Below are 25,325 nucleotides of genomic sequence, written 5' to 3'. Positions count from 1 at the left end.
GCATGTTCTTTCCTCCCCCAGGCATTTCAGTGGTGCAGCTAAAACAGCGTTGCTAGGTGTCCTCAGTCTCTTATCTTCTATATACAGAAGACGGCGGCCGTAGTAGTGGGCAGCTCCGAACGCTGCGTGCGCGCTCCCATCGGACCGGGATAGTGCCGATATTCGCGATTTAAAAATTTGCGATTTACTACTCAGGAGGAAGAGGGCGTGTTTAAGTTTGGAGAAAGCCGATTGGTTGGGGTGAGGCGGCGCCTTCCTAAGATGAGGCGAATGACTTCTGGGCAGTCAGGGAGGGAGGTCTTAGCTTCAGGGTAAGGGCATCGGCGGCCATCTTGAGAAGATGAAGTAAAGGATCCCAGCAGACGTGACTTGATGCTCATAGGAAATTTATTGCAGAGTAACAATATGTCCCATATTCTAGGACGCGTTTTGGTAGCCTTTTTCAACAGCCGAAACGCGTCCTAGAATATGGGACATATTGTTACTCTGCAATAAATTTCCTATGAGCATCAAGTCACGTCTGCTGGGATCCTTTACTTCATTGCACGTGGAAACTGGTCCTGGTCCCGCGCGGTGTGCATCCAAGCGAGTGCTGACCTATTTATCTTCATAATCATAGTCTTGTGAGGAGTGGTTGCTATGGACGGAATCCTATTAAACAAGTGGTATGTGAACACAATAATTAGTGATTATGGATTATCACCACAGCAGCAACAACATATATGAAAATTGAATTTTCTGTGAAAATATGATGGTTATCCTTTTAATATGTTCTTCTCCAAAAAAAAAAAATCATGATTGAACTGCTGATTGTATTGTTGCCTTTGCCCAGAGGAGCTCAGTAGATGTGTGTGTGAGTTATTGGTAAGGTTTAGAGAATGTTCTTTTCCTTAATGAATAAACCTTGTTTTATTTCTGAGTGTATACCCTGGAGTCTGGTATCTTTATTCTAGTAGAATAGGTGTCTGAGAAATAGATAGGAATGTCTGTGTACAGGGATTACTTTATCAGGGAATGGCTGGCTGTCTTATCAGGCACTAAATGGACAAACTGTGAATTGCTTATTGAGAAGACCTGTGCATTTAGTTATAGCAAAAGGCTGAGGAGAACATTTTGTGGGCAGGTAAGATCTCCTTATAGTCTCATAAATGTGCTGGAACCTATTAAACTTGGATATCAGGAGACCTAGCTTCTTCCCTTTCGAAATCAGTCACTTTTATATGTTAATAGAAACGTGAAAACCTCATAGACCACAGCGGAATCCAAAATGTATTATTTTCGGTTATCTGCTTTCAGATTGGTTTTAACTCTTGGGTGACCATATGAATAGTTCTTCTCCAGAGTATCCTGTGTTCTGTTCTGATTTGGCGTTCTCGTGATTTATGCCATGGTATCCATCCATCAATCATCTATCACCTCTTCTTTTTTTTCCTTTTAAAGGGGTTTTCCGGGTTTTTATTATTGATGACCTATCCTCAGGACAGGTCATCAATATCAGATGGGCGGGGGTCCAACACCTGGCAACCCTGCCGATCAGCTGGTTGAAGAGAAGGCTACACTCCGTGTGAGCGCAGCCTTCCTTTTATTGTTTATCTGCTCGCCATCGACAGTGCAGGGGTGAGTAGGTGTAACTACAAGCTGTCCCATTCATTTCAATGGGCTCATTTCTATTCAAGTATATACTACACTGGTATGGGATAACTAAATCTAAATGGAATACCCCTTTAAAGGGGTTGTCTCACTTCAGCAAATGTCATTTATCATGTAGAGAAAGTTCATACAAGGCACTTACTAATGTATTGTGATTGTCCATATTGCCTCCTTTGCTGGTTTAATAAATTTTTCCATCACATTATGCACTTCTTATTTCCATTGTTACGACCACCCTGCAATCCAGCAGTGGTGGTCATGCTTGCAAATTATAGGAAAAAACGCCGGCCTCTCTGGTGACCGGAAGCATTTTTTTCTATAGTGTGCAAGCATGACCACCACTGCTGGACTGCAGGGTGGTCGTAACCATGGAAAAGAGCAGTGTATAATGTGATTGATTAAAAAATGAATCAAGCGAGCAAAGGAGGCAATATGGACAATCACAATACATTAGTATTGTATTAGTATTAACTTTCTCTGCATGATAAATGCCATTTGCTGAAGTGAGTGAGACAACCAGCTTAACCCCTTCTACACCGGGACAGTTTTCATCCTCCTGCCCAGGCCATTTTTTGCAAATCTGACATGTCACTTTACATGGTAATAAATCTGGAACACTTTTACTTATCCAATCCATTCTGAGACTGTTTTCTCGTGACACATTGTACTTAATCATAGTCAGAAATTTGAGTCAATATATTTCACCTTTATTTATGAATAAAATCTTAAATTTACCAAGCTTTTTGAAAAATTCACAATTTTTTAAATTTTTATTTCTCTGCTTTTAAAACAGAAAGTGATACCTCATAAAATATTTATTACTTAACATTTCCCATATGTCTACTTTATGTTGGCATCATTTTGTAAATGTCATTTTATTTTTTTAGGACGTTAGAAGGCTTAGAATTTTAGAAGCAATTCTTAAAATTTTTAAGAAAATTTCCAAAACCTACTTAAGGACCAGTTCAGGTCTAAAGTCACTTTGTGGGGCTTACATAGTGGAAACCCCCCATAAATGACCCCATTGTAGAAACTACACCCCTCAAGTTACTCAAAACAGATTTTACAAACTTTGTTAACCCTTTAGGCGTTCCACAAGAATTGAAGGAAAATGGAGATGAAATTTCAAAATTTTACTTTTTTAATCCATTTTTTTTCTTTAACACATCAAGGGTTAACAGCCAAACAAAACTCAATATTTATTACCCTGATTCTGCGGTTTACAGAAACACCCCACATGTGGTCATAAACTGATGTAAGGGCACATGGTAGGGCGCAGAACAAAAGGAGCGCCGTATGGTTTTTGAAATGCAGATTTTTGCTGGACTGGTTTTTAGATGCCATTTCCCATTTGAAGCCCCTCTGATGCACACTTACAGTAGAAACTCCCAAAAAGTGACCCGATTTTGGAAACTAGGGGGTAAGGTGACAGTTTTATTGGTACTATTTTGGGGTACATATGATTTTTTAATGCTCTATATTGTGTTTTTTTTGTGACAAGGTAACCAAAAATTGTCTGTTTTGGCACCATTTTTATTTTTTGCAATATTCATCTGACAGGTTAGATCATGTGCTAGTTTTATAGAGCAGGTTGTTACGGACGCAGTGATATCTAATATGTCTGCTTTGTTTCAGTTTTACAAAACAAGGCATTTTTGGAAAAAAAAAATGTTTTTGTGTCTCCATTTTCTGAATGCCATATTTTTTATTTTTTTTTCTGCCGATCATCTTGTGCAGGGGCTCGTTTTTTGCAGGAAGAGTTGACGTTTTTATTGGTACCATTTTTGGGTACCTATGTTTTTTTTTTGATCATTCATTATTACACTTTATGGGGCAAGGTGACCAAAAAATTGGTTTTTTTTGGCACAGTTTTTTTTTTTTTTTTTTTTTTTACAGCGTTCACCTGAGGGATTAGGTCATGTGACCTTTTATAGAGCAGATTGTTATGGACGTGACAGTACCTAATATGTATACTTTTTCTTATTTATTTAAGTTTTACACAATAATAGCCTTTTTGAAACCAAAAAGTTTTAGTGTCTCCATAGTCTGAGAGCCATAGCTTTTTTATTTTTTGACCGATTGTATTAGGTAGGGTCTCATTTTCTTTGGGAGGAGGTGACTGGTACTATTTTGGGGGGCATACGCCTTTTTGATCGCTTGGTGTTGCACTTTGTGATGTTAGGTGACAAAAAAAAAGACTTTTTTGGCACTGTTTTTATTTTGAAAAAAATTACAGTGTTCACCTGATGGGTTAGGTTATGTGATATATTTATAGAGCAGGTTGTTACGGAAGCGGCAATACCTAATATGTCTGCTTTTTTTTAATTTATTTCACTTTAAGACAATAATAGCATTTTTGAAGCAAAAAAAATGTTTTAATGTCTCCATGTTCTGAGAGCGATTTTCTTATGTAGGGGCTTATTTTTTGCGGGATGAGGCAGCGGTTTTATTAGTAACATTTTGTGGGACATATGCCTTTTTGATCACTTGGTGTTGCACTTTTTGTGATGTAAGGTGACAAAAATGGCTTTTTTCGACACCGTTTTAATTTTTTTTTAATGGCGTTTATCGGACAGGGTGGATCATGTGATACATTAATAGAGCCAGTCGTTATGGACGCAGTGATACCAAATATGTGTGTTTTTTTCTTTCTATTTTTTATTATAAAATCAGGGGAAAGGGGCGTTTTATATATATATATTTTTTTTTTACTTGAAACTTTGTTTTATTAACACATTTTTTTAGGTTTTTTTTAAACTTTATTTCTGTCCAACTCTGGGACTTAAACTTTTGAGGGTCTGATCCTCTCTGCAATGCATTACATTACATCTGTATTGTAATGCTTTGCCTGTTAGCATATTACACTGAGTAATACACTAACAGGTTGCCTCGGAGACCCATCCTGGGGCTGGATCTCCTCGGCCCCTGTAGAATTCAGGTCCCAATGCCCTTCAAGGCATTGGGCAGCCCTGTGCATGGCATCGGGCTGCCTTGTCACCCATCCCTGATGGGCTCCCTCACCCGCTGCAAACCCCTTCTATGCCGCGGTAAGCTCTGACCGCGGCATAAAAGGGTTTAATCCGCCATCATCGACTTTTACAGTGATGCCAGCGGATACAGCAGGGGCCCGGCTATCAGGGACTGCCGGGCCCCTTCAGTGATCGGGTGCGCACCATGACATACTATTATGTCGTATGTCGGGAAGGGGTTAAGGCTTGCAGGGGAACAGCCTGCTGGATCCGTACTAACATTTGCACATGTGTGCTGCTGGAAGCCTGACCCAGCCCCTTTCACTGTAATGGGGACGGGCGGGAGATGCGGCCATAGCACGGCAAACATGCCGAGAGGCGGCTGGACAGAAGAACGCAGCATGCGGAACATTCTGCCGGACAAGCCTAACGCTAGTATGAAAGAAGCCTAAGTGGATTCTGAAGTCTAACTAACTCCATACCCCTACAAGATTTTGTTTGTTCCGCTCTATAACGGTTGTTGGTTCTTAGAGAAGTTTTAGGTTTGCTAAACAAGTTGAAAGTATATATATTTTTCTTTGCCTGTATTTCTACTTTATTTTGAATATATATTTTATATTCAAGTGTTTGCCAAGTGTATGCTTTTAAAATAAATTGTTCATGTATCAGATGAGAACGATACAGCCTTTAGTTGGATTTTAGACTGAAAAAAAATTCTAGTGGCGTGCAGAGCTTGGAGCGCTGAACTGCTAACATGACTTTGATGTATTACTATGCTTTGTGTAACACCATTAAAGACTGAATTATGCACTTTACATGAATATTTTTAAGAGTTGTCGGCTATCCTTATCTCATGTGTCTACAGTTTCTCCCATGCCTATGCTCTGAGGTCAAATACAATTGATTTCATTGACTTTTCTAAGTAGGCTGATACTTCTGGTAGTCAGTATAATATAATGTGGTTGTCTCTAAAATACGTTATAACTAATGAGCGAATTTCATATTTTGAAATTCATTTACGCTTCGTTTGGTTGTGAAAGCAGAATTGCGTTATACTACCAAACGAAGCGTGAACGAATTTTATAACCTGAAATTCGCTCATCTCTAGTTATAACTTTTATCAGGTTCTGGAATCACTACATGTTAGAGCATTGTTCTTAACAGGTCAAACTGAAGAACCTTGAGGCAACACAGGATAGATGCACTGTAGATTTGTGTGCAGAAAATCGTCAACATTTTGTGTGTGTAAAATAAACAATTGCATTTTTTTTTTTGTTAAAAAATATAGGTATTCATTTTAGCTATATTTAGTATAGCATTTGAGCAAGATATACAAAAACAATTATTTTTTCAATTATTAAACATTTTCTCATGTTAACATTAAAATCTGTCAGCAGATTTGTACCTATGAAACGGACTGACCTGTTGCATGGGCATTTGGCAGCTGAAGGCATCTGTGTTGGTCCCATGTTCATATGTGCCCGCATTGCTGAGAAAAATGATATTTTAATATATGCAAATGAGCTTCTAGGTGCAATGGGGGCGTTGTCATTACACCTAGAGGCTCTGTTTACTCTAACTTCCGCACCCTCTGCGCTTTGATTGGCCAGGCAGTGTAAACGTCATAACGCCTGGCTCTTGTCAATCAAAGTGTAGAGGGCACAGCAGTGGCAGAGAGAGCAGAGCCTCTAGGTGTAACAGTAACGCCCCCGTTGCTCCTAGAGGCTCATTTGAATATATGAAAACTTCATTTTTCTCAGCAGTGCAGGCACATATGAACATGGGACCAACACAGATGCCTTCAGACACCAAGCGCTCATGCAACAGGTCAGACAGGTGACCGATCCCCTTTAAAAAAAATAATTGGTAAAATATCAAATACAGGTAGGTTGGCTCAGAAATGAAAGTTATTTGCTGTTAGATAGTTCCAATGCTATAACTTTAAAACTAACTAGGTATGGAAGGGGGATGAACACTCTGGTAATGAATTGGTTAAATATGCGGCATGTCAATTGATGCTGCGAATTTCACCTTCTGCAGTGCAGAGGTCACAGTCCATGGCAAATCCGCAAGTGGCACAGGGCGATTTTTCTACGGATTTGCTGTAGATTTTGCTACAGAAACGTGGTAAAATCCACAGTGGACATTCCATTATGTGTGGTTGTGCCCTTAGGCCTAGTTCACACTTCAGTTATTTGATCAGTTATTTCCATCAGTGACTGTGAGCCAAAACCAGGTGCGGGTCAAAAAAACACAGAACAGGAAGAAATCTTTCCTTTACACCTAATCTCTGTTTTTGGCTCCTAATAACTGATGGAAATAACTGAAGTGTGAACTAGGCCTCAGACTATTTTCACACAGTCAGTGTTTGGTCATTTATTTTTTGATCAGTGCTTGTGATCCAGAAACAGTTGCGGGTCAAAAACATGAAACAGGTGTCAATCCTTCCATTATACCTTATTCCTGTGTAGCTGCCACTCCTCATTTTAGCTCACAATCACTGATGGAAATCGCTGACTAAACACTAACTGCGTGAAATCGACCTTAACGTTAAATGGCGTGCGCTAGATCGGTTAAATGATAGGCTTGTTGTATTGAAAAGCAGTTTTTCATGTCATCTATTCACAAGGAGGCAGCCAGTTTATTGGTAAACATTAAATACTGTCTGAGGCCTTGTTCACACTTCAGTTATTTTAATCTAAATGTGAGCTAAACCAAGTGTTGGTCAAAAACGGAGAACAGGAGCAGATCTTTTCATTATACCCTATCTCTGACTAGTAGTCTCCACTCCTGATTTTGGCTCACAAAAACTGACCAAATAACTGATGTGTTACCAGGGCCTAAGGGTACTTGCACCCGATGCAGATTACGTGCGGTTCTTCTTTGTAGATTTACGAGTAGAAAAAGCGCAGGGTAACACAGTATTAGGAAAGTGTGTGAAATCTCATGTTCATTTAGTTTTTTTCTTCTGAGCGGAAATTGACCTGCTGTGTGGATTTAGAAATCAATTGTCAATTGTTTGTGCGATACAAATCTGCATCAAAAACCGCAAGGTTTTTTGGTACAGATACCAAACCGCAGATTTTCTGTTTTTGAAATCTGCCCTCGTGCGCAGGTACCCTAAGGATACAGCTTCACAATGATTTTGGCATGCCCAAGTATCGCGGTGTAGTGGGGCTGCCATAGGAATCATTTTTTGCCGTTAATGAGTGGCGATCGTGCTGTGACCCCATCATTATTATGGCAGTCACCCTACATTGCGATCTTTGGTCACGACGTGGGCAAATTCACCGTGTAATAGTAGTACACGTAGTGTAGACCCCCTTTTCAGGGTTCTTTTTTCTTTCAGTAGTCTATAGAGCTGTCTACTCCATCAGTTGGAAACTTCCCTTCTTGTGTATGGTCACGCTCCCATTGCTATCATTTGGGAGAACAGACGTGGAGCAGTTTGGGTGCTGGGATGCTTTTGGTTCTTACGCATCAGTTCAGGGAGTGGTTTGTCACCATTACATTTTCTGTAGAAGTGGCGCTATACCATGTACCAGCAAATAGGTTACACAAAGTGCCTACTAGGTACTTATCGGTAGTATTGCACCTACTGCTTTTTCCCTGGTTGTCAGGTTCCTTTGCCTCATGTACAGTAATGAAGTTCACAACTGTCTTGCTTGCCTTATAATAAGTAATGTTTTTTCTCTATTTTAGTTTGAGCGTCATGATCCAGTAAATGGTCGCATCACAGAGCGGCAGTTTGGCAGCATGTTGCTGGCGTACAGTGGTGTGCAGTCCAAGAAACTCACTCTAATGCTAAAGCAGCTGAAAAAACGTTTCAAAGATGGAGAGGTAAGTACTTACATTGCATCCTATTTGCCTGTTAGTGCTAAACAGTAATGCTTTATTGCTCCATCACAAAGCTATTCTGTCCACAAAAGACTTAGTAAACAGTTAAAGGGATTGTCTTGGAATGTAAACATTTTCTAACAGCAAGAAATATGCAGAAATAAACAAAAAATCACTAATTATCTTTTGATCCTCCTGCTACTCCGCTCCGGCGCAGCTACACCAGTGGTCCCTGCAGTCATTGTTTACTTTGGTGTAGCAATAATGTGCCCGTAAACCTATGTGACTGCAGCCACTAATGACTAACCTCAGTAGTCTTGTGCTCTGTGTGGACGCATCACCGCCATTGATTGGCTTCAGTGGTTACATAGTCCTCACTGCAAAGGTCACCACTGACGGTGAACACTTGAGTGGCTGGGATGTAACGGGTGAGTTTTTTTTTTTTTTTAATCCCGTTTTCTTTTAGCATATCGTCTTGACTCCACCATACACATGCACAGTTGGTTTGGAGAGAAGGTCTCTGCCAGACACCTGATGGTGGCTTATCTCATGCCAGAGCAAAGGGATCTGGCATATAACTTGCCTAGTCCTTCTTTCCCCCTGACATCCTCTGTCAAGGAAGAGTCATAATACCCCCATACCCCTTAGATCAGCCAGACCGCTGAGCAGTGTGCATACATAGAGAAGTAAAAGCCCCATAGCAAGGATCAAACCAGGCCCCACACACAGGACAGAAGGGTTTTGGCCTAAACCCCTTTCAGTGACAATTGGGCCATTTTTTTCACTGCCTCATTTGCTAATAGTTGTTACTTTAGAGCAGGGATGGGGAACCTTTTTGCTGCCGAGGGCCATTTGGATATTTGTAACATCGTTCGCCAGCCACACAAAATTCTCAACTTATATGTTTGACCAATTATAGCAGTCAAATGTTTAAGTGACTTAGGGGTAAGTTACAGAAATTGCACTTAAATAAAATAGAGCGCTGTATTTTTGCAGCACAAAATGGCGCCTGCACTATAGATTGATTACATATAGTACAGGCGCTATTTTGACCACAGACAGCAGTGTAATTTTTAAGTTCAGAATCTTATTTAGTTCTTTACAGTATTATGGCAGCCAAGCTAAACCCATGGGGATCCAGAGAGGGGTTCACCCAGCTTTCACTCTGCCACTGTCCCTGCCTCTTCCTTCGCAACTGTCCCTGCCTTTGTCCCTTTCTCAGCCTCAGATCTGCCCCCACCTCCATGAGCTTCAAATCAGTCTCCTATCAAACCCCCCAGCCTACCTCAGCCTCAGATCAGACTCGTTATGTGTGGGTTCTGAATGATCAGATAAATCTTCATTTTTTGGGAAAAAGCCTTTAAAATAGTGTAAAAATGCAATGTTAGCTCAATGGTGCAGACTCTGTGAAGGGTTGAGCCAGTAGACACCTTTGGTTTCAGCTGATATGTGTCATGGTCTCACCTGCTTGCTGCTCTCCTTCGTTTGACATGTGCTGGCGGCCATCTTGGTTTCTGGGTTTCTTGTAGCCTTCCACCCTGCGGCTCCTCCTTCCCCTGGGAGGAGCTGGATGCCTAGCTCATATATATATAGGAGGTCTGTGGCTTCAGTTCCTTGCTTGGTCCTCTTGTGTTCACATGCTTCTAAGACTGCTGCTGCTTCTGGTTCCTGATCCTGGCTTCGTCTGACTACCCTGCTGGTTCCTGATCCTGGCTTCGTCTGACTACCCTGCTGGTTCCTGATCCTGGCTTCGTCTGACTACCCTGCTGGTTCCTGATCCTGGCTTCGTCTGACTACCCTTCTAGTTCCTGACCTCTGGCTTCGCAAAGACTCTGCTCGGTTTCACCATCCGTTTGGACTTTTGCTTTACAGCTTTATTTTCAATAAAGCCTTCTTATTTTCACTTATCTCTTGTTGTACGTCTGGTTCATGGTTCCGTGACATTAGGACCAAGCCATGAATTCTGACGGTACAGGGCCATCCTCGCTACCCACGCTGGTTGCCAGACTTGATCAGCAGGATCACCTGTTGGGTCGGTTCGCTGTGGCGTTGCAAACCCTGCTTGAACGCACGGCTCATTTCGCTCTCGTTGCCGATGGGTCGGTTGTCGCTCCTGGGCTCGCTCCTACTGCCGCTCCGGTTGTTGCGCCAGAGTCTACCCCGACACCTGTTGTTGCGCCTGCGGTGTTTCGGGGTATGACCGGTTCTGCCCCTCTTCCACAGCGCTTTGGGGGAGAGCCAACTCAGTGCCGAGGTTTCCTTAACCAGGTGGGCATTTATTTCGAGTTGCTGCCACATGCCTTTCCTACTGAGAGATCAAAGGTGGGCTTCTTGATCTCGCTGCTCTCGGACAAGGCCTTGGCCTGGGCCAGCCCTTTATGGGAGAACAACAATCCGGTGGTTGCCGAGTTTTCCGGTTTTGTTGCTTCTCTTCGGAAGGTATTCGATGTGCCGGCTCGTGCTGCCTCTGCTGCGAAGCTCCTTATGTCCATCAGACAGGGTTCACGATCCGTAGCTGAATACGCCATTGAGTTTCGTACCCTGGCAGCAGAGGTGGGCTGGAATAATGAGGCTCTGGTCGCTGCTTTCTCTCATGGTCTCTCGGATGCCTTGAAGGATGAGGTTGCAGCTAAGGACCTACCAGTTGAGCTCGAGTCTCTTATTTCTTTCCTGATTTTGATTGACACCAGACTCAGGGAGAGACCTTCCTTTAAGGAGAACCTGCGGAGGTCTTCAAACAGATTGGTGCCTACGTTTGCTGTCCCACCCGTGCCTCCCTCTCCTCCCACGCCTCCTGGGGATGACTTGTCTGGGGGTGAACCCATGCAGCTGGGGTTTGCTCGCCTGTCCGAGGGGGAGAGGGCACTCCGGAGACGCGAGGGCCGATGCATGTACTGTGGTCTCGGTGGGCATTTTCGGTTGGCATGTCCGAACCGCCCGGGAAACGCTCGTACCCTGAGATCTTGTCGGGGGCAGATCTTGGGTGGAGTCTCCTCGTCCCCGGTTTCCCGTGTTGACAAACCACTGATCACTGTGGTCCTCTCCTGGGTCGGGGGCTCGGTGACGACCCAGGCGTTGGTGGACTCTGGTGCTGGTGGTTTGTTCATTGATAGTGTGTTCGCTGCCGCCAATTCCATTCCTCTGCAGGCTCGAGGTTCCCCACTGGCTCTTGAGGCGATAGACGGCAGACCCCTTCTGCCGCCACACGTGACTCATGAGACCCTTCCAGTGGGGATAGCCATTGGTGCCGTTCACAGAGAGTCGGTCTGCCTCCAGGTTATTTCGTCTCCACACTACTCGGTGGTCTTGGGGTACCCCTGGCTCCAGAAGCATAATCCGACTTTCGATTGGAGATCGGTCGAGATCCTCTCGTGGTCACCGCAGTGTGGGGCTAGTTGCATCCATGGGTCTGTCAAGTTGCTGTGTACTTCCTCGGACTCTCTGTTGCCTCCTGAATACGAGGAGTACCGGGATGTATTCGATAAGGTGCGCGCGGTTGCCCTACCTCCGCACCGCCCATACGATTGTGCCATAGAGTTACAATCTGGTGCCGTTCCTCCTCGTGGCAAAGTCTATCCACTGTCGGTAGCGGAGAATGAGGCCATGGAGGAGTACGTGAGGGAGGCGCTTTCACGCGGACACATTCGCAAATCTTCGTCCCCGGCAGGGGCTGGATTTTTCTTTGTGAAAAAGGAGGGCGGTGAGTTGAGGCCTTGCATCGATTACAGGGGTCTCAATCGCATCACGATCAAGAACGCTTACCCGATACCCTTGATTTCCGAGCTGTTCGATCGCCTTAAAGGGGCCACGGTCTTTACCAAACTCGACCTGAGGGCGGCATATAACCTGGTAAGGATCAAGGCGGGCGATGAGTGGAAGACCGCGTTTAACACCAGGACCGGTCATTACGAATCCTTGGTTATGCCCTTTGGGTTGTGCAATGCGCCCGCAGTCTTTCAGGAATTCATCAACGATGTTTTCCGTGACCTGTTGCAGCAGTGTGTGGTAGTCTATTTGGATGACATCTTGGTATATTCTGAATCCATGGAGGCCCACATTCTGGATGTCAGACGAGTGTTGCAACGGTTACGAGAGAACAAGCTGTTCGGTAAGCTTGAGAAATGCGAATTTCACCGATCCCAGGTAACCTTCTTAGGTTACATCATTTCCGCTGAGGGGTTCTCCATGGATCCTGAGAAGGTTTCGGCTGTCTTACAGTGGCCCCAGCCCAGTGGTCTTCGTTCCCTGCAGCGCTTTTTGGGCTTCGCCAATTATTATCGGAAGTTCATCAGGGACTTTTCCATGCTGGCCAAGCCTCTCACGGATCTGACCAGGAAGGGCAGTAATTCCCAGGTCTGGCCGCTCGAGGCCATCCGAGCTTTTGAGGCCCTAAAGTCCGCCTTTGTGTCGGCTCCGATTCTGTCGCATCCCAACCCTGGGTTGCCCTTTGTCCTCGAGGTGGACGCGTCTGAGACGGGAGTAGGCGCCCTTCTGTCTCAGCGTAGAACACCAGAGGGCCCTCTGCTTCCTTGTGGGTTTTACTCCCGGAAACTGTCTTCCGCGGAGTGCAACTATCAGATTGGTGACAGGGAGTTATTGGCCATCGTGCAGGCCCTTAATGAATGGAGGCACTTGCTCAAGGGTTCGGTGGTTCCGGTTCTCATCCTGACGGACCACAAGAATCTGACCTACCTTTCTGAGGCCAAGAGATTGACACCACGTCAGGCCAGATGGGCTCTGTTCTTGTCACGTTTTAATTACGTGGTCTCCTACCTACCCGGTTCCAAGAACATCAGGGCGGATGCCTTATCACGGCAGTACTCCGAGCTGTCCAGGGAGGAGTCGATTCCGACTTCGGTCATACCTCCGAATCAGATCCTGGCTGCCATTCGCACCAGCCTGACCTCTCCCCTGGGTGAGCAGATTTTGGCGGCTCAATCTGGTGCTCCCTCTGGGAGACCCAACGGCAGATGTTTTGTGCCTGAGGAGTTGCGCACTCGGTTGTTGCGAACCTACCATAACTCCAAGACCGCGGGGCATCCTGGAAATAATCAGCTGTCCTGGGCTGTTTCACGTCTGTTCTGGTGGCCTTCCCTACGTTCCGACATCGCCGCATATGTAGCGGCATGCTCCATTTGTGCCCAGAGTAAGTCCCCTCGGCACCTTCCGTTGGGCCTTCTGCAACCCATAGCCACCGGGGAGCGCCCATGGTCACACCTGGGGATGGATTTCATTGTGGACCTCCCTGCATCCCGAGGCCATACGGTCATTCTCATGATTGTGGATCGGTTTTCCAAAATGTGCCACTGTGTTCCTCTCAAGAAGTTACCCTCTGCACAAGAGTTGGCCACGATTTTTGCCAGGGAGGTCTTCCGGTTGCACGGTTTGCCTAAGGAGATTGTGTCGGATCGGGGGAGTCAGTTTGTGTCCAGGTTCTGGCGCGCCTTTTGCTCCCAGTTGGGGATTCATCTCTCCTTCTCCTCGGCCTACCACCCTCAGTCCAATGGGGCCGCAGAACGATCCAATCAGGCCTTGGAGCAATTCCTTCGTTGCTATGTCTCCGATCACCAAGACAATTGGGTTGACCTCCTGCCTTGGGCTGAGTTTGCCAGGAACACGGCGGTGAACTCTTCCTCTGGGACGTCTCCCTTCATGGCCAATTATGGGTTCCAACCTGCCGTGTTACCGGAGGTATTCTCTCCCCAGGATATTCCGGCTGTGGAGGATCACCTTTCCGTCCTACGTGCTTCTTGGGTACAGATCCAGAAGTCCCTTGAGGTCTCTGCGCAGCGCCAGAGACTCCAGGCTGATCGCAGACGAGCGCCTGCTCCTTCCTACCAGGTCGGAGACCGTGTATGGTTGTCCACCCGCAACCTCAACCTTCGAGTGCCCACTCCCAAGCTGGCGCCTCGCTTTGTTGGTCCCTTCCGAGTGCTTCGCAGGGTAAACCCGGTAGCCTATGCCCTTGCGCTTCCTCCTGGCATGCGGATCTCCAACGTGTTTCATGTCTCCCTGTTGAAGCCACTGGTGTGTAATCGTTTCACTTCCTCGGTTCCTCGGCCTCGTCCGGTCCAAGTGGGCAATCGTGAGGAATATGAGGTGAGCAATATCCTGGACTCACGCCTGGTCCGCGGTCGGTTGCAGTTTTTGGTCCATTGGCGTGGTTATGGTCCAGAGGAGCGTTCCTGGGTTCCCTCCGCAGATGTCCATGCTCCTGCCTTGCTCCGAGCCTTCCACGCACGCTTCCCTCAGAAACCGTTTTGTGCTCCGCGGAGGAGGGGCCCTTGAGGGGGAGGTACTGTCATGGTCTCACCTGCTTGCTGCTCTCCTTCGTTTGACATGTGCTGGCGGCCATCTTGGTTTCTGGGTTTCTTGTAGCCTTCCACCCTGCGGCTCCTCCTTCCCCTGGGAGGAGCTGGATGCCTAGCTCATATATATAGGAGGTCTGTGGCTTCAGTTCCTTGCTTGGTCCTCTTGTGTTCACATGCTTCTAAGACTGCTGCTGCTTCTGGTTCCTGATCCTGGCTTCGTCTGACTACCCTGCTGGTTCCTGATCCTGGCTTCGTCTGACTACCCTGCTGGTTCCTGATCCTGGCTTCGTCTGACTACCCTGCTGGTTCCTGATCCTGGCTTCGTCTGACTACCCTTCTGGTTCCTGACCTCTGGCTTCGCAAAGACTCTGCTCGGTTTCACCATCCGTTTGGACTTTTGCTTTACAGCTTTATTTTCAATAAAGCCTTCTTATTTTCACTTATCTCTTGTTGTACGTCTGGTTCATGGTTCCGTGACAATATGGAATCCTCGTTGGCTGCTATGACCAGCATGGACACCTTTCTATAATGCGCTTTGCATTTCCTCAGAGCAAACATCTTTTAAATTACAGTCCCTGGCTAAAAGGGTTCTCTGGTAATGATTTAAAATGACTGCCAGCAACCTGTCCTAAAATATGAGCAGGACGCCACATTCCACTTGCCTCTCCAGCTCCGGACGGCGCTGCCACTTGGCAGATTCACTTACCCTCCCTGGTCGTCTTCCCGCCGCGCTGTACTGTGACCTGACAGCGCACAGCGTAAGGTCATAGTGTGCACCTACGTGCACTACGTCCTGACACTGTACGTGTCAGGACACAGAGCGGGGGCGGAAGAAGACCAGGGAAGGTGAGGACAGCCAGTGCAGTGCTGTTCTCACCTCCCTTGTCTCCCGCATGTTAATGACTGCTTCCATAATGGGAGCGGTCATTAGCATTTTTACCGTATGTTCTGTCAGGGGCCTGGGGCCATATGAATTGATCCCGGGGGCCGAATGCGGCCCGCAGGCAGGAAGTTGCCCACCCCTGCTTTAGAGGGTAGAGTCCTGACCAAGTTTTCACCCCCAGTAGAAGAGGGGATGTTCCCAACTGGGCCCCCTCTTGCCCTGGGCCCCATAGCAGTCGCATGATCTGCCACTATGGTAGTTACACCGCTGAGCAGGGAAACTGCAGGGAAATAAAGTTTTCTCTGTATTTCTTGTAACCTTTTACTAGGCTATGTGCGTTTCATGGCAGTTTATATTTGGGTAATGTGTTGTAATCACAACCACAGGGAATCTGATTTCCCCGCACTGTATTTAATGAACTGAATAGAACTCATGGGAATCATGCTCATTCTTGTACTTTCTGTACAGTGACAGAGGTGTTTAGCAGTAGCTCATCTCCTCTGCTTTCTACATGCATTTTAGGCCTAATGCATATGACTGCAGTTCGCAAATTGCGGACCAGCAAAATGAGGATACCGCCCTTGTTGCATATGCATTTTTATGTGGACCCATTGACCCACCATGGTCCTCATTTTGCGGCCAAGTATAGGACATGTTCTATCTTTTTGCAGATGAGACTTAGGAATACGGAAAGCACACAGATCATGCCTGTGCTTTCCCCATATGTATGTCCATTCAGCAAAAAGATAACATATACAGTTGCAAGAAAAAGTATGTGAACCCTCTGGAATGATATGGATTTCTGCACAAATTGGTCATAAAATGTGATCTGATCTTCATCTAAGTCACAACAATAGACAATCACAGTCTGCTTAACCCCTTACGGACACATGACGTACTAGTACGGCATGTTTCCAGAGTCCTTAAGACACATGACGTACCGGTACGTCATGTGTTGTTCCGATCACCGGCGGGCGCCTCAGCGGTACGTCATGTGTTGTTCCGATCATTGAGCAGGCACCTCAGCTAAATGCGCGGGGGGGTCCCGTATCCAGCCCCCTGGATCTCACAGGCCCCGGAAGCTGTATGAGTAATCGCAAAGTATTCCTCATACAGCCAATGCATTCCAATACAGAAGTATTGGAATGCATTGTAAAGGAATATACCCCCAAAAGTTCAAGTCCCAAAGTGGGACAAAAAATAAAGTGAAAAAATAGTTTTCCCCCCCAAAAAATTATGTTTCAAGTAAAAATAAACAAAAACGTCATTTTCCCCAAATTAAGTTAAAAAAATTGGTAAAAAATAGGAAAAAAAAAAAGTATACATATTAGGTATCGCCGCGTCCGTATCGACCGGCTCTATAAACATATCACATTACCTAACCCCTCAGATGAACACCGTGAAAAATAAAAACCGTGCTAAATAAACCATTTTTTTGTCACCTTACATCACAAAAAGTACAACAGCAAGCGATCAAAAAGGTGTTTGGTACTATTTTGGTGGGCAATCTAACCGTCACCTCATCCCACAAAACATTAGCCCCTACCTGAGACAATCGCCCAAAAACTAAAAAAAACTATGGGCCAGATTTATCATTAGCTCAGGTCAGAATAATGGAGTGAAAAAGTCCCAAAAAAGTCCCAAACGCTAAAACTGAGCACAAATTTGCGACTTTTTTCTGCTCTGCACTATGCTCGCCAGTTTTCTGAAAGTGGGCGTGTTTTCTTATTTAAATGAATCTCTAGACAGATTTACTATTGGGACTATTTAAAAAGTCGCAAAAAAGTTGCAATTTCACTCCAGTGAGGACCATGCTTATCTTATGAGACTTTTTAATAGAACATGCGACTTTTTCATAAAAACGTGCGACTTTTTCGTAAAGATGTCCGACTTTTGTAAAGCTGCTTACTGACGGATAAACTGCTACCGTCAAACCACATTTATTACAGTCTTAAAGGGCCGATCATAAATCTGACTTTAGCCATATGTTAAAGTGGAGTGAGCTGTCAGAGTAATGATAAATCTGGCCCTATGTCTCAGAATATGGAGACACTAAAACATAATTTTTTTTGTTTGAAAAAAGCTGTTATTGTGTAAAACTTACATAAATAAATAAAAAGTATACATATTTGGTATTGCCGCGTTCGTATCGACTGGCTCTATAAAAATATCACATGACCTAACCTCTCAGATGAACACCGTAAAAAATAAAAACTGTGCTAAATAAACCATTTTTTGTCACCTTACATCACAAAAAGTGTAATAGCAAGCGATCAAAAAGTCCTATGCACCCCAAAATAGTGCCAATCAAACCGTCATCTCATCCCGCAAAAAATGAGACCCTACTTAAGATAATCGCCCAAAAAACTGAAAAAACTATGGCTCTCAGAATATGGAGACACTAAAACTTCAGATGAATGTTGTAAATAACAAAAAATAAAAACGGTGCCAAAACAGCTATTTCTTGTTATCTTGCCTCACAAAAAGTTGAATATAGAGCAACCAAAAATCATATGTACCCTAAACTAGTACCAACAATACTGCCACCCTATCTCATAGTTTCTAAAATGGGGCCACTTTTTTGGAGTTTCTAGTCTAGGGGTGCATCAGGGGGGCTTCAAATGGGACATGGTGTCAAAAAAAAACAGTCCAGCAAAACCTGCCTTCCAAAAACCGTATGGCATTCCTTTCCTTCTGCACCCTGCCGTGTGCCCGTACAGTGGTTTGCGACCACATATGGGGTGTTTCTGTAAACTACAGAATCGGGGCCATAAATATTGAGTTTGGTTTGGCTTTTAACCCTTGCTTTGTTACTGGAAAAAAATTATTAAAATGGAAAATCTGCCCAAAAAGTTAAATTTTTTAATTGTATCTCTATTTTCCATTAATTCTTGTGGAACACCTAAAGGGTTAACTACCTTTGTAAAATCAGTTTTGAATACCTTGAGGGGTGTAGTTTATAGAATGGGGTCATTTTTGGGTGGTTTCTATTATGTAAGCCTCGCAAAGTGACTTCAGACCTGAACTGGTCCCTAAAAATTGGGTTTTTGAAAATTTCTGAAAAATTTCAAGATTTGCTTCTAAACTTCTAAGCCTTGTAACATCCCCAAAAAATAAAATATCATTCCCAAAATGATCCAAACATGAAGTAGACATATGGGGAATGTAAAGTAATAACTATTTTTGGAGGTATTACTATGTATTATAGAAGTAGAGAAAACACACAAAGAATTAAATGTTACAATGTTTTTATTGAACACACCATGTAAACATTCACAGTGCAGGTTGAAAATATTTTGCCAGTACTGCTGTGGAACATCCAGGTGCTCTTGTGCAAACTGTAAACGTGCAACAATGCTTTTTTTGGACAGCAGTGGCTTCCTCTGTGGTATCCTCCCATGAAATCCATTCTTGTTTAGTGTTTTACGTATCGTAGATTCGTTAACAGGGATGTTAGCATATGCCAGAGACTTTTGTAAGTCTTTAGCTGACACTCTAGAATTCTTCTTCACCTCATTGAGCAGTCTGTGCTGTGCTCTTGCAGTCATATTTACAGGACTGCCACTCCTAGGTAGAGTAGCAGCAGTGCTGAACTTTCTCCATTTTATAGACAATTTGTCTTACCGTGGACTGATGAACAGCAAGGCTTTTGGAGATACTTTTATAACCCTTTCCAGCTTTATGCAAGTCAACAATTCTTAATCGTAGGTCTTCTGAGAGCTCTTTTGTGCGAGGCATCATTCACATCAGGCAATGCTTCTTGTGAAGAGCAAACCCGGAACTGGTGTGCGTTTTTTTTACAGGGCAGCTGTAACCAACGCCTCCAATCTCATCTCATCTCATTGATTGGACTCCAGTTGTCTGACACCTCACTCCAATTAGCTCTTGGAGATGTCATTAGTCTAGGTGTTTACATACTTTTTCCACCTGCACTGTGAATCTTTACATGGTGTGTTCAATAAAAAGATGGTAACATTTATTTATTTGTGTGTTATTAGTTTAAGCAGACTGTAATTGTCTATTGTTGTGACTTAGATGAAGATCAGATCACATTTTATGACCAATTTGTGCAGAAATCCATATCATTCCAAAGGGTTCACATACTTTTTCTTGCAACTGTATCTGCAAAATGTGGACCACTGACTCATTGAAGTCAATGGATCTGCAAAAAAAAGTGGGCGGCACACAGACTGCATCGTTATTTGGCGGACCACAAAACTGATACTGTCTTCTGCATGAGGCCCTATTAGTGGAATTGGGTCTGAAAGGTTTTGGCAGAAAGTTGACTTCTAAAAGGCTATGTACAGCTATGGGGGTATTTTTTATATTATTACATTTGTACTCATTTTGCGCTAAAAAACTGTTTTTCAATTGGTCTTTATAAAAAATTTGGAGCCCTTTTCTCTGTACAGGGCAGAGATGGGCGCGATACCAAGCACAGCTGCTTTACCGTGTATGGCACTGTGCTGGGGTATTCTCAAACAGCTGATCGGTGGGCATCCCAGGTGTCAGACCCCCACCCATCAGATTCTGGTGACCTGTCCAGAGGATAGGTCTTCAGTATTAAAATCTCAGAAAACCCTTTTAAAGTATCTTTTTACTGTGTTTTGCAGTGGTAATTTGCCGTATGCATCAGCAAAGTTCCCGGCACATACATCAAACATACCTATAGGCATCCATTCACCTAAAGGACTCCAAAAGAGTGTCCTTACAGCCGCCAATGAGCCAGTATACATTTTTGTGTTGTATGGAATAGCACAACAAGCAATATGTGGAAAGGAGTCTGTAGGATCTACTGTACGTCTTGGGGACCATTCACACGACCGTGTCCGTGACCACAAACTTTGAATCCACAAAACATGACCTCAGCCACGTACATCCCGCATTTTCCCCTTCCGTTGTTCCTGCACTATTCCCACAATATTACAAATGATATTCTTGTCTGCAAAACAGACAAGAGTAGGACATGTTCCATTTATTTTTATTTTTTTGCAGGGCCGTGGAACGCATATACGGATGCGGACAGCACACTGTGTGCTTTCCAGATCTTTTGCGTTCTCATTGAAATGAATTGGTCTTTATCCGGATCACAAAAAAATGCAGACCACATACAGACCAAAAATACAGTTGTGTGAATGGGGCCTAAACCAAAGGTCCACAACCTGTGACACTCCAGCTGCTGTGAAACTATAACTCCCAGCATGCTGCTTTCATTTTTATGGCAGTTTTCAGAACAGCTGAGCATGTGTGCGTACTGGTGGTTGGAATTTCATAGGTTGCTGATCCTTGGCCTGTTTTGACGGCAACCTACCAATATTAGCCTCCAGTGGACACTGCAAAAGAAGGCATGAAAAGATTTACACATCTGGTATTCCTCTGATCTGTCAGCAGCCTGGGGTCAGACAAGCTCGTGTCTTGTGCACTATTTATGCTCAGCAATTGTCCTTCTCATGCTGCGCTATCCTTTAGGCTTGTAAAGACCGGCAGAGCTGAAATCCTATTAATGCTGCTATATAACTCTTTCTTTTCATTTGAGGTTCATTCTGAGCCAGTTTGCTGAATAGCATAAGAACCAAGCATTTCTTATCGCCTATTACAGGAGTGCTCTAGATTCCTATTTCTGGAGGAGGAAACAGCGTTGGCAAATATAATTTCTGTTCACAGTAAATCTTTTCTTTTTTTTTCTTTTAATGATCTGAAGTTCAGCACTGATGTGATGCACGCCTGTGATTTTCCGAGGACTAGTTCACGAAGCGGATTATGCACATTATAAAACGTTGAATACTGACAAGTTTCTACTACTTACCTAATGTCAATTTCCTTACAGCAGCAGGATGCGATCACTTAATTGTCCTCATTCCCAGTTGCAATTGTTCTGCTGTCAGCAACTTGCTAAAATGTTAATAGATTTAAATTGCTTTGGCAGTGTAAGACTGCTGTCTGCCGTGTTGTCTCTGTAAGGGTATGTTCACACAAGCGGATACACCGTGTTTTTTTGTGGTGGAAATCTGCAACGTTGTACAGTAATTAGAGTGGATGAGATTTTAAGAAATCTCATCTACACACTGGGGGGACATTGATCAATGCTTTTATGCCAAAATTATTGCATAAAAAAGTCACGCATTATGGCGCACGGCATCTGTGCACCATAATTTGCGACTTTTTGAGCTTCTATGCGCTTCTATAAAGTGCAGAGGAAAGGGGGCATAGCTTAATGGAAGGGGGCATGGTTTCGCACACGTCGCATTTACTATAACTTTCGCCAGAAAATAGCAGAAGTTATGGCTGAAGTCTACACCAGCCTGTAACTGGCGTAGGCTTCATTTGTAGGCGCGCAGCAGGGCAGAGATGCTTTTGCCTCTTAACAAATCAGGCACATCTCATGCCAGCGCAGGGAGATCTAGACTGGCAAATGGATCCGCCAGTATTGATATATCTCCCCCAATATGTGAAAAAAATATTTGTAGCATAAATTGACCTCTGGAGCGGATTTGAAATCTACATCACGTCAATTTATACTGCAGATCACTACCATTGACATCCCCCTTTGTAAATGAGAGGGTTAAATCAACAGCCATTTCCGTGGCAAAACAGCATGTAATAAATCCTAAATGGACTTTTCTTCTATATTTGCCATCACGTATGGATGGCTTTGGCCAGAGGGCATTCAATTAGAAGGCATGGCTTACAGAAATGACTCGGATTCTGCAAGGCTTCTGCACCACCTATGTGACTCCAAGTATTTGCATACATCACGCTTTTGTATTAATTGTCTTTTACAATCAATGGAAAATGTACAAAAAGTAAGGGGCATGGTTGCGGTGCTGTTTGACCATCCAGACATGTGTATGCCCAAAAAGCAGGTGACAGGCAATGTCTGCTTTTTTTTTCTTTCTGTATTTAGACCAAACATTTTGGTGTAATTGTTTTAATACACTGCTCAAAAAAAATAAAGGGAACACTTAAACAACACAATGTAACTCCAAGTCAATCACACTTCTGTGAAATCAAACTGTCCACTTAGGAAGCAACACTGAGTGACAATCAATTTCACATGCTGTTGTGCAAATGGGATAGACAACAGGTGGAAATTATAGGCAATTAGCAAGACACCCCCAATAAAGGAGTGGTTCTGCAGGTGGTAACCACAGACCACTTCTCAGTTCCTATGCTTCCTGGCTGATGTTTTGGTCACTTTTGAATGCTGGCGGTGCTTTCACTCTAGTGGTAGCATGAGACGGAGTCTACAACCCACACAAGTGGCTCAGGTAGTGCAGCTTATCCAGGATGGCACATCAATGCGAGCTGTGGCAAGAAGGTTTGCTGTGTCTGTCAGCATAGTGTCCAGAGCATGGAGGCGCTACCAGGAGACACCCAGTACATCAGGAGACGTGGAGGAGGCCGTAGGAGGGCAACAACCCAGCAGGAGGACCGCTACCTCCGCCTTTGTGCAAGGAGGAACAGGAGGAGCACTGCCAGAGCCCTGCAAAATGACCTCCAGCAGGCCACAAATGTGCATGTGTCTGCTCAAACGGTCAGAAACAGACTCCATGAGGGTGATATGAGGGCCCGACGTCCACAGGTGGGGGTTGTGCTTACAGCCCAACACCGTGCAGGATGTTTGGCATTTGCCAGAGAACACCAAGATTGGCAAATTCGCCACTGGCGCCCTGTGCTCTTCACAGATGAAAGCAGGTTCACACTGAGCACATGTGACAGACGTGACAGAGTCTGGAGACGCCGTGGAGAACGTTCTGCTGCCTGCAACATCCTCCAGCATGACCGGTTTGGCATTGGGTCAGTAATGGTGTGGGGTGGCATTTCTTTGGAGGGCCGCACAGCCCTCCATGTGCTCGCCAGAGGTAGCCTGACTGCCATTAGGTACCGAGATGAGATCCTCAGACCCCTTGTGAGACCATATGCTGGTGCAGTTGGCCCTGGGTTCCTCCTAATGCAAGACCATGCTAGACCTCATGTGGCTGGAGTGTGTCAGCAGTTCCTGCAAGACGAAGGCATTGATGCTATGGACTGGCCCGCCCGTTCCCCAAACTTGAATCCAATTGAGCACATCTGGGACATCATGTCTCGCTCTATCCACCAACGTCACGTTGCACCACAGACTGTCCAGGAGTTGGCAGATGCTTTAGTCCAGGTCTGGGAGGAGATCCCTCAGGAGACCGTCCGCCACCTCATCACGAGCATGCACAGGCGTTGTAGGGAGGTACAGGCACGTGGAGGCCACACACACTACTGAGCCCCATTTTGACTTGTTTTAAGGACATTACATCAAAGTTGGATCAGCCTGTAGTGTGTTTTTCCACTTTAATTTTGAGTGTGACTCCAAATCCAGACCTCCATGGGTTGAAAAATTTGATTTCCATTTTTTAATTTTTGTGTGATTTTGTTGTCAGCACATTCAACTATGTAAAGAACAAAGTATTTCAGAAGAATATTTAATTAACTCAGATCTAGGATGTGTTATTTTTGTGTTCCCTTTATTTTTTTGAGCAGTGTATATTGCTATAGTGTCTGGAGTGCTATGTTTCTGACAGAGCTAAAAAAAAATCTCATAATATTAATTTTATATATTTTAATTGTGGTTGGAGTGCGGTTTAACTGCTACAGAGCTTCAGATCCCTATAGAGTTTAATGATAAAATGTGGGCACTACGTGTGGGAGGTTAGAGTCTTACTGTGTCTACACATTAGCCCAGATTTACTAATCCAATAGATGGCCTAAGCTTTCCAGCTGTCTAGACCTGCACTAGATTTATCACAGTGGCTCAGGAGACACACTTTTTGGTCTGCTTACTTTGTGACACATTTTACGACAGAGTTGTGGCACAATTTCGGTGCAAAATGGTGTGTATTAGGCCCCACCCTTTCTCATCTGAAGCTCCACCAATTTTATAAGCCACACCCATTGTTGAGCAAGTATAGAAACCCTGGTTGCACCAAATTGAGGCATTTTATAGACACATTTTTGGAGCAGACACATTAGTAAGGCCTCTTTCACACTTGCGTTGTTGGGATCCGGCATGCACTTCCGTTGCCGGAGGTGCCCGCCGGATCCGGAAAAACGCAAGTGTACTGAAAGCATTTGAAGATGGAACCGTCTTCCAAATGCTTTCAGTGTTACTATGGCACCCAGGACGCTATTAAAGTCCTGGTTGCCATAGTAGGAGCGGGGAGCAGGGGAGCGGTATACTTACAGTCCTTGCGGCTCCCGGGGCGCTCCAGAATGACGTCAGAGCGCCCCATGCGCATGGATGACGTGATCCATGCGATCACATGATCCATGCGCTTGGGGCGCCCTGACGTCACTCTGGAGCGCCCGGGGAGCCGCACGGACGGTAAGTATGCTGCTCCCCCGCTCCCCGCTACACTTTACCATGGCTGTCAGGACTTTAGCGTCCCGGCAGCCATGGTAACCACTCTGAAAAAGCTAAATGTCGGCTCCGGCAATGCGCCGAAACGACGTTTAGCTTAAGGCCGGATCCGGATCAATGCCTTTCAATGGGCATTAATTCCGGATCCGGCCTTGCGGCAAGTGTTCCGGATTTTTGGCCGGAGCAAAAAGCGCAGCATGCTGCGGTATTTTCTCCGGCCAACAAACGTTCCGTTCCGGAACTGAAGACATCCTGATGCATCCTGAACGGATTTCTCTCCATTCAGA

The 25,325-nt window shown here is 44.7% G+C and overlaps 1 protein-coding gene across 4 annotated transcripts in view; it reads left to right on the top strand.

The window, feature by feature from the left end:
* Nucleotides 1-25,325, top strand: part of MICU1 (mitochondrial calcium uptake 1) — a 291,530-nt gene that overhangs the window by 203,041 nt on the left and 63,164 nt on the right. For all 4 annotated transcript variants that reach the window (XM_040435039.1, XM_040435038.1, XM_040435037.1 and 1 more), the window contains one exon: nt 8,322-8,459. In XM_040435039.1, the coding sequence (XP_040290973.1) occupies nt 8,322-8,459 (138 nt within the window). The remainder of the gene's footprint in view (nt 1-8,321; nt 8,460-25,325) is intronic.

This window comes from Bufo bufo, chromosome 6 (assembly GCF_905171765.1).
Source record: "Bufo bufo chromosome 6, aBufBuf1.1, whole genome shotgun sequence".
Classification (NCBI taxonomy): Eukaryota; Metazoa; Chordata; class Amphibia; order Anura; family Bufonidae; genus Bufo; species Bufo bufo.
Note: the sequence above shows the minus strand (reverse complement) of the source record. Positions and strands in the feature narration are given on the sequence as shown.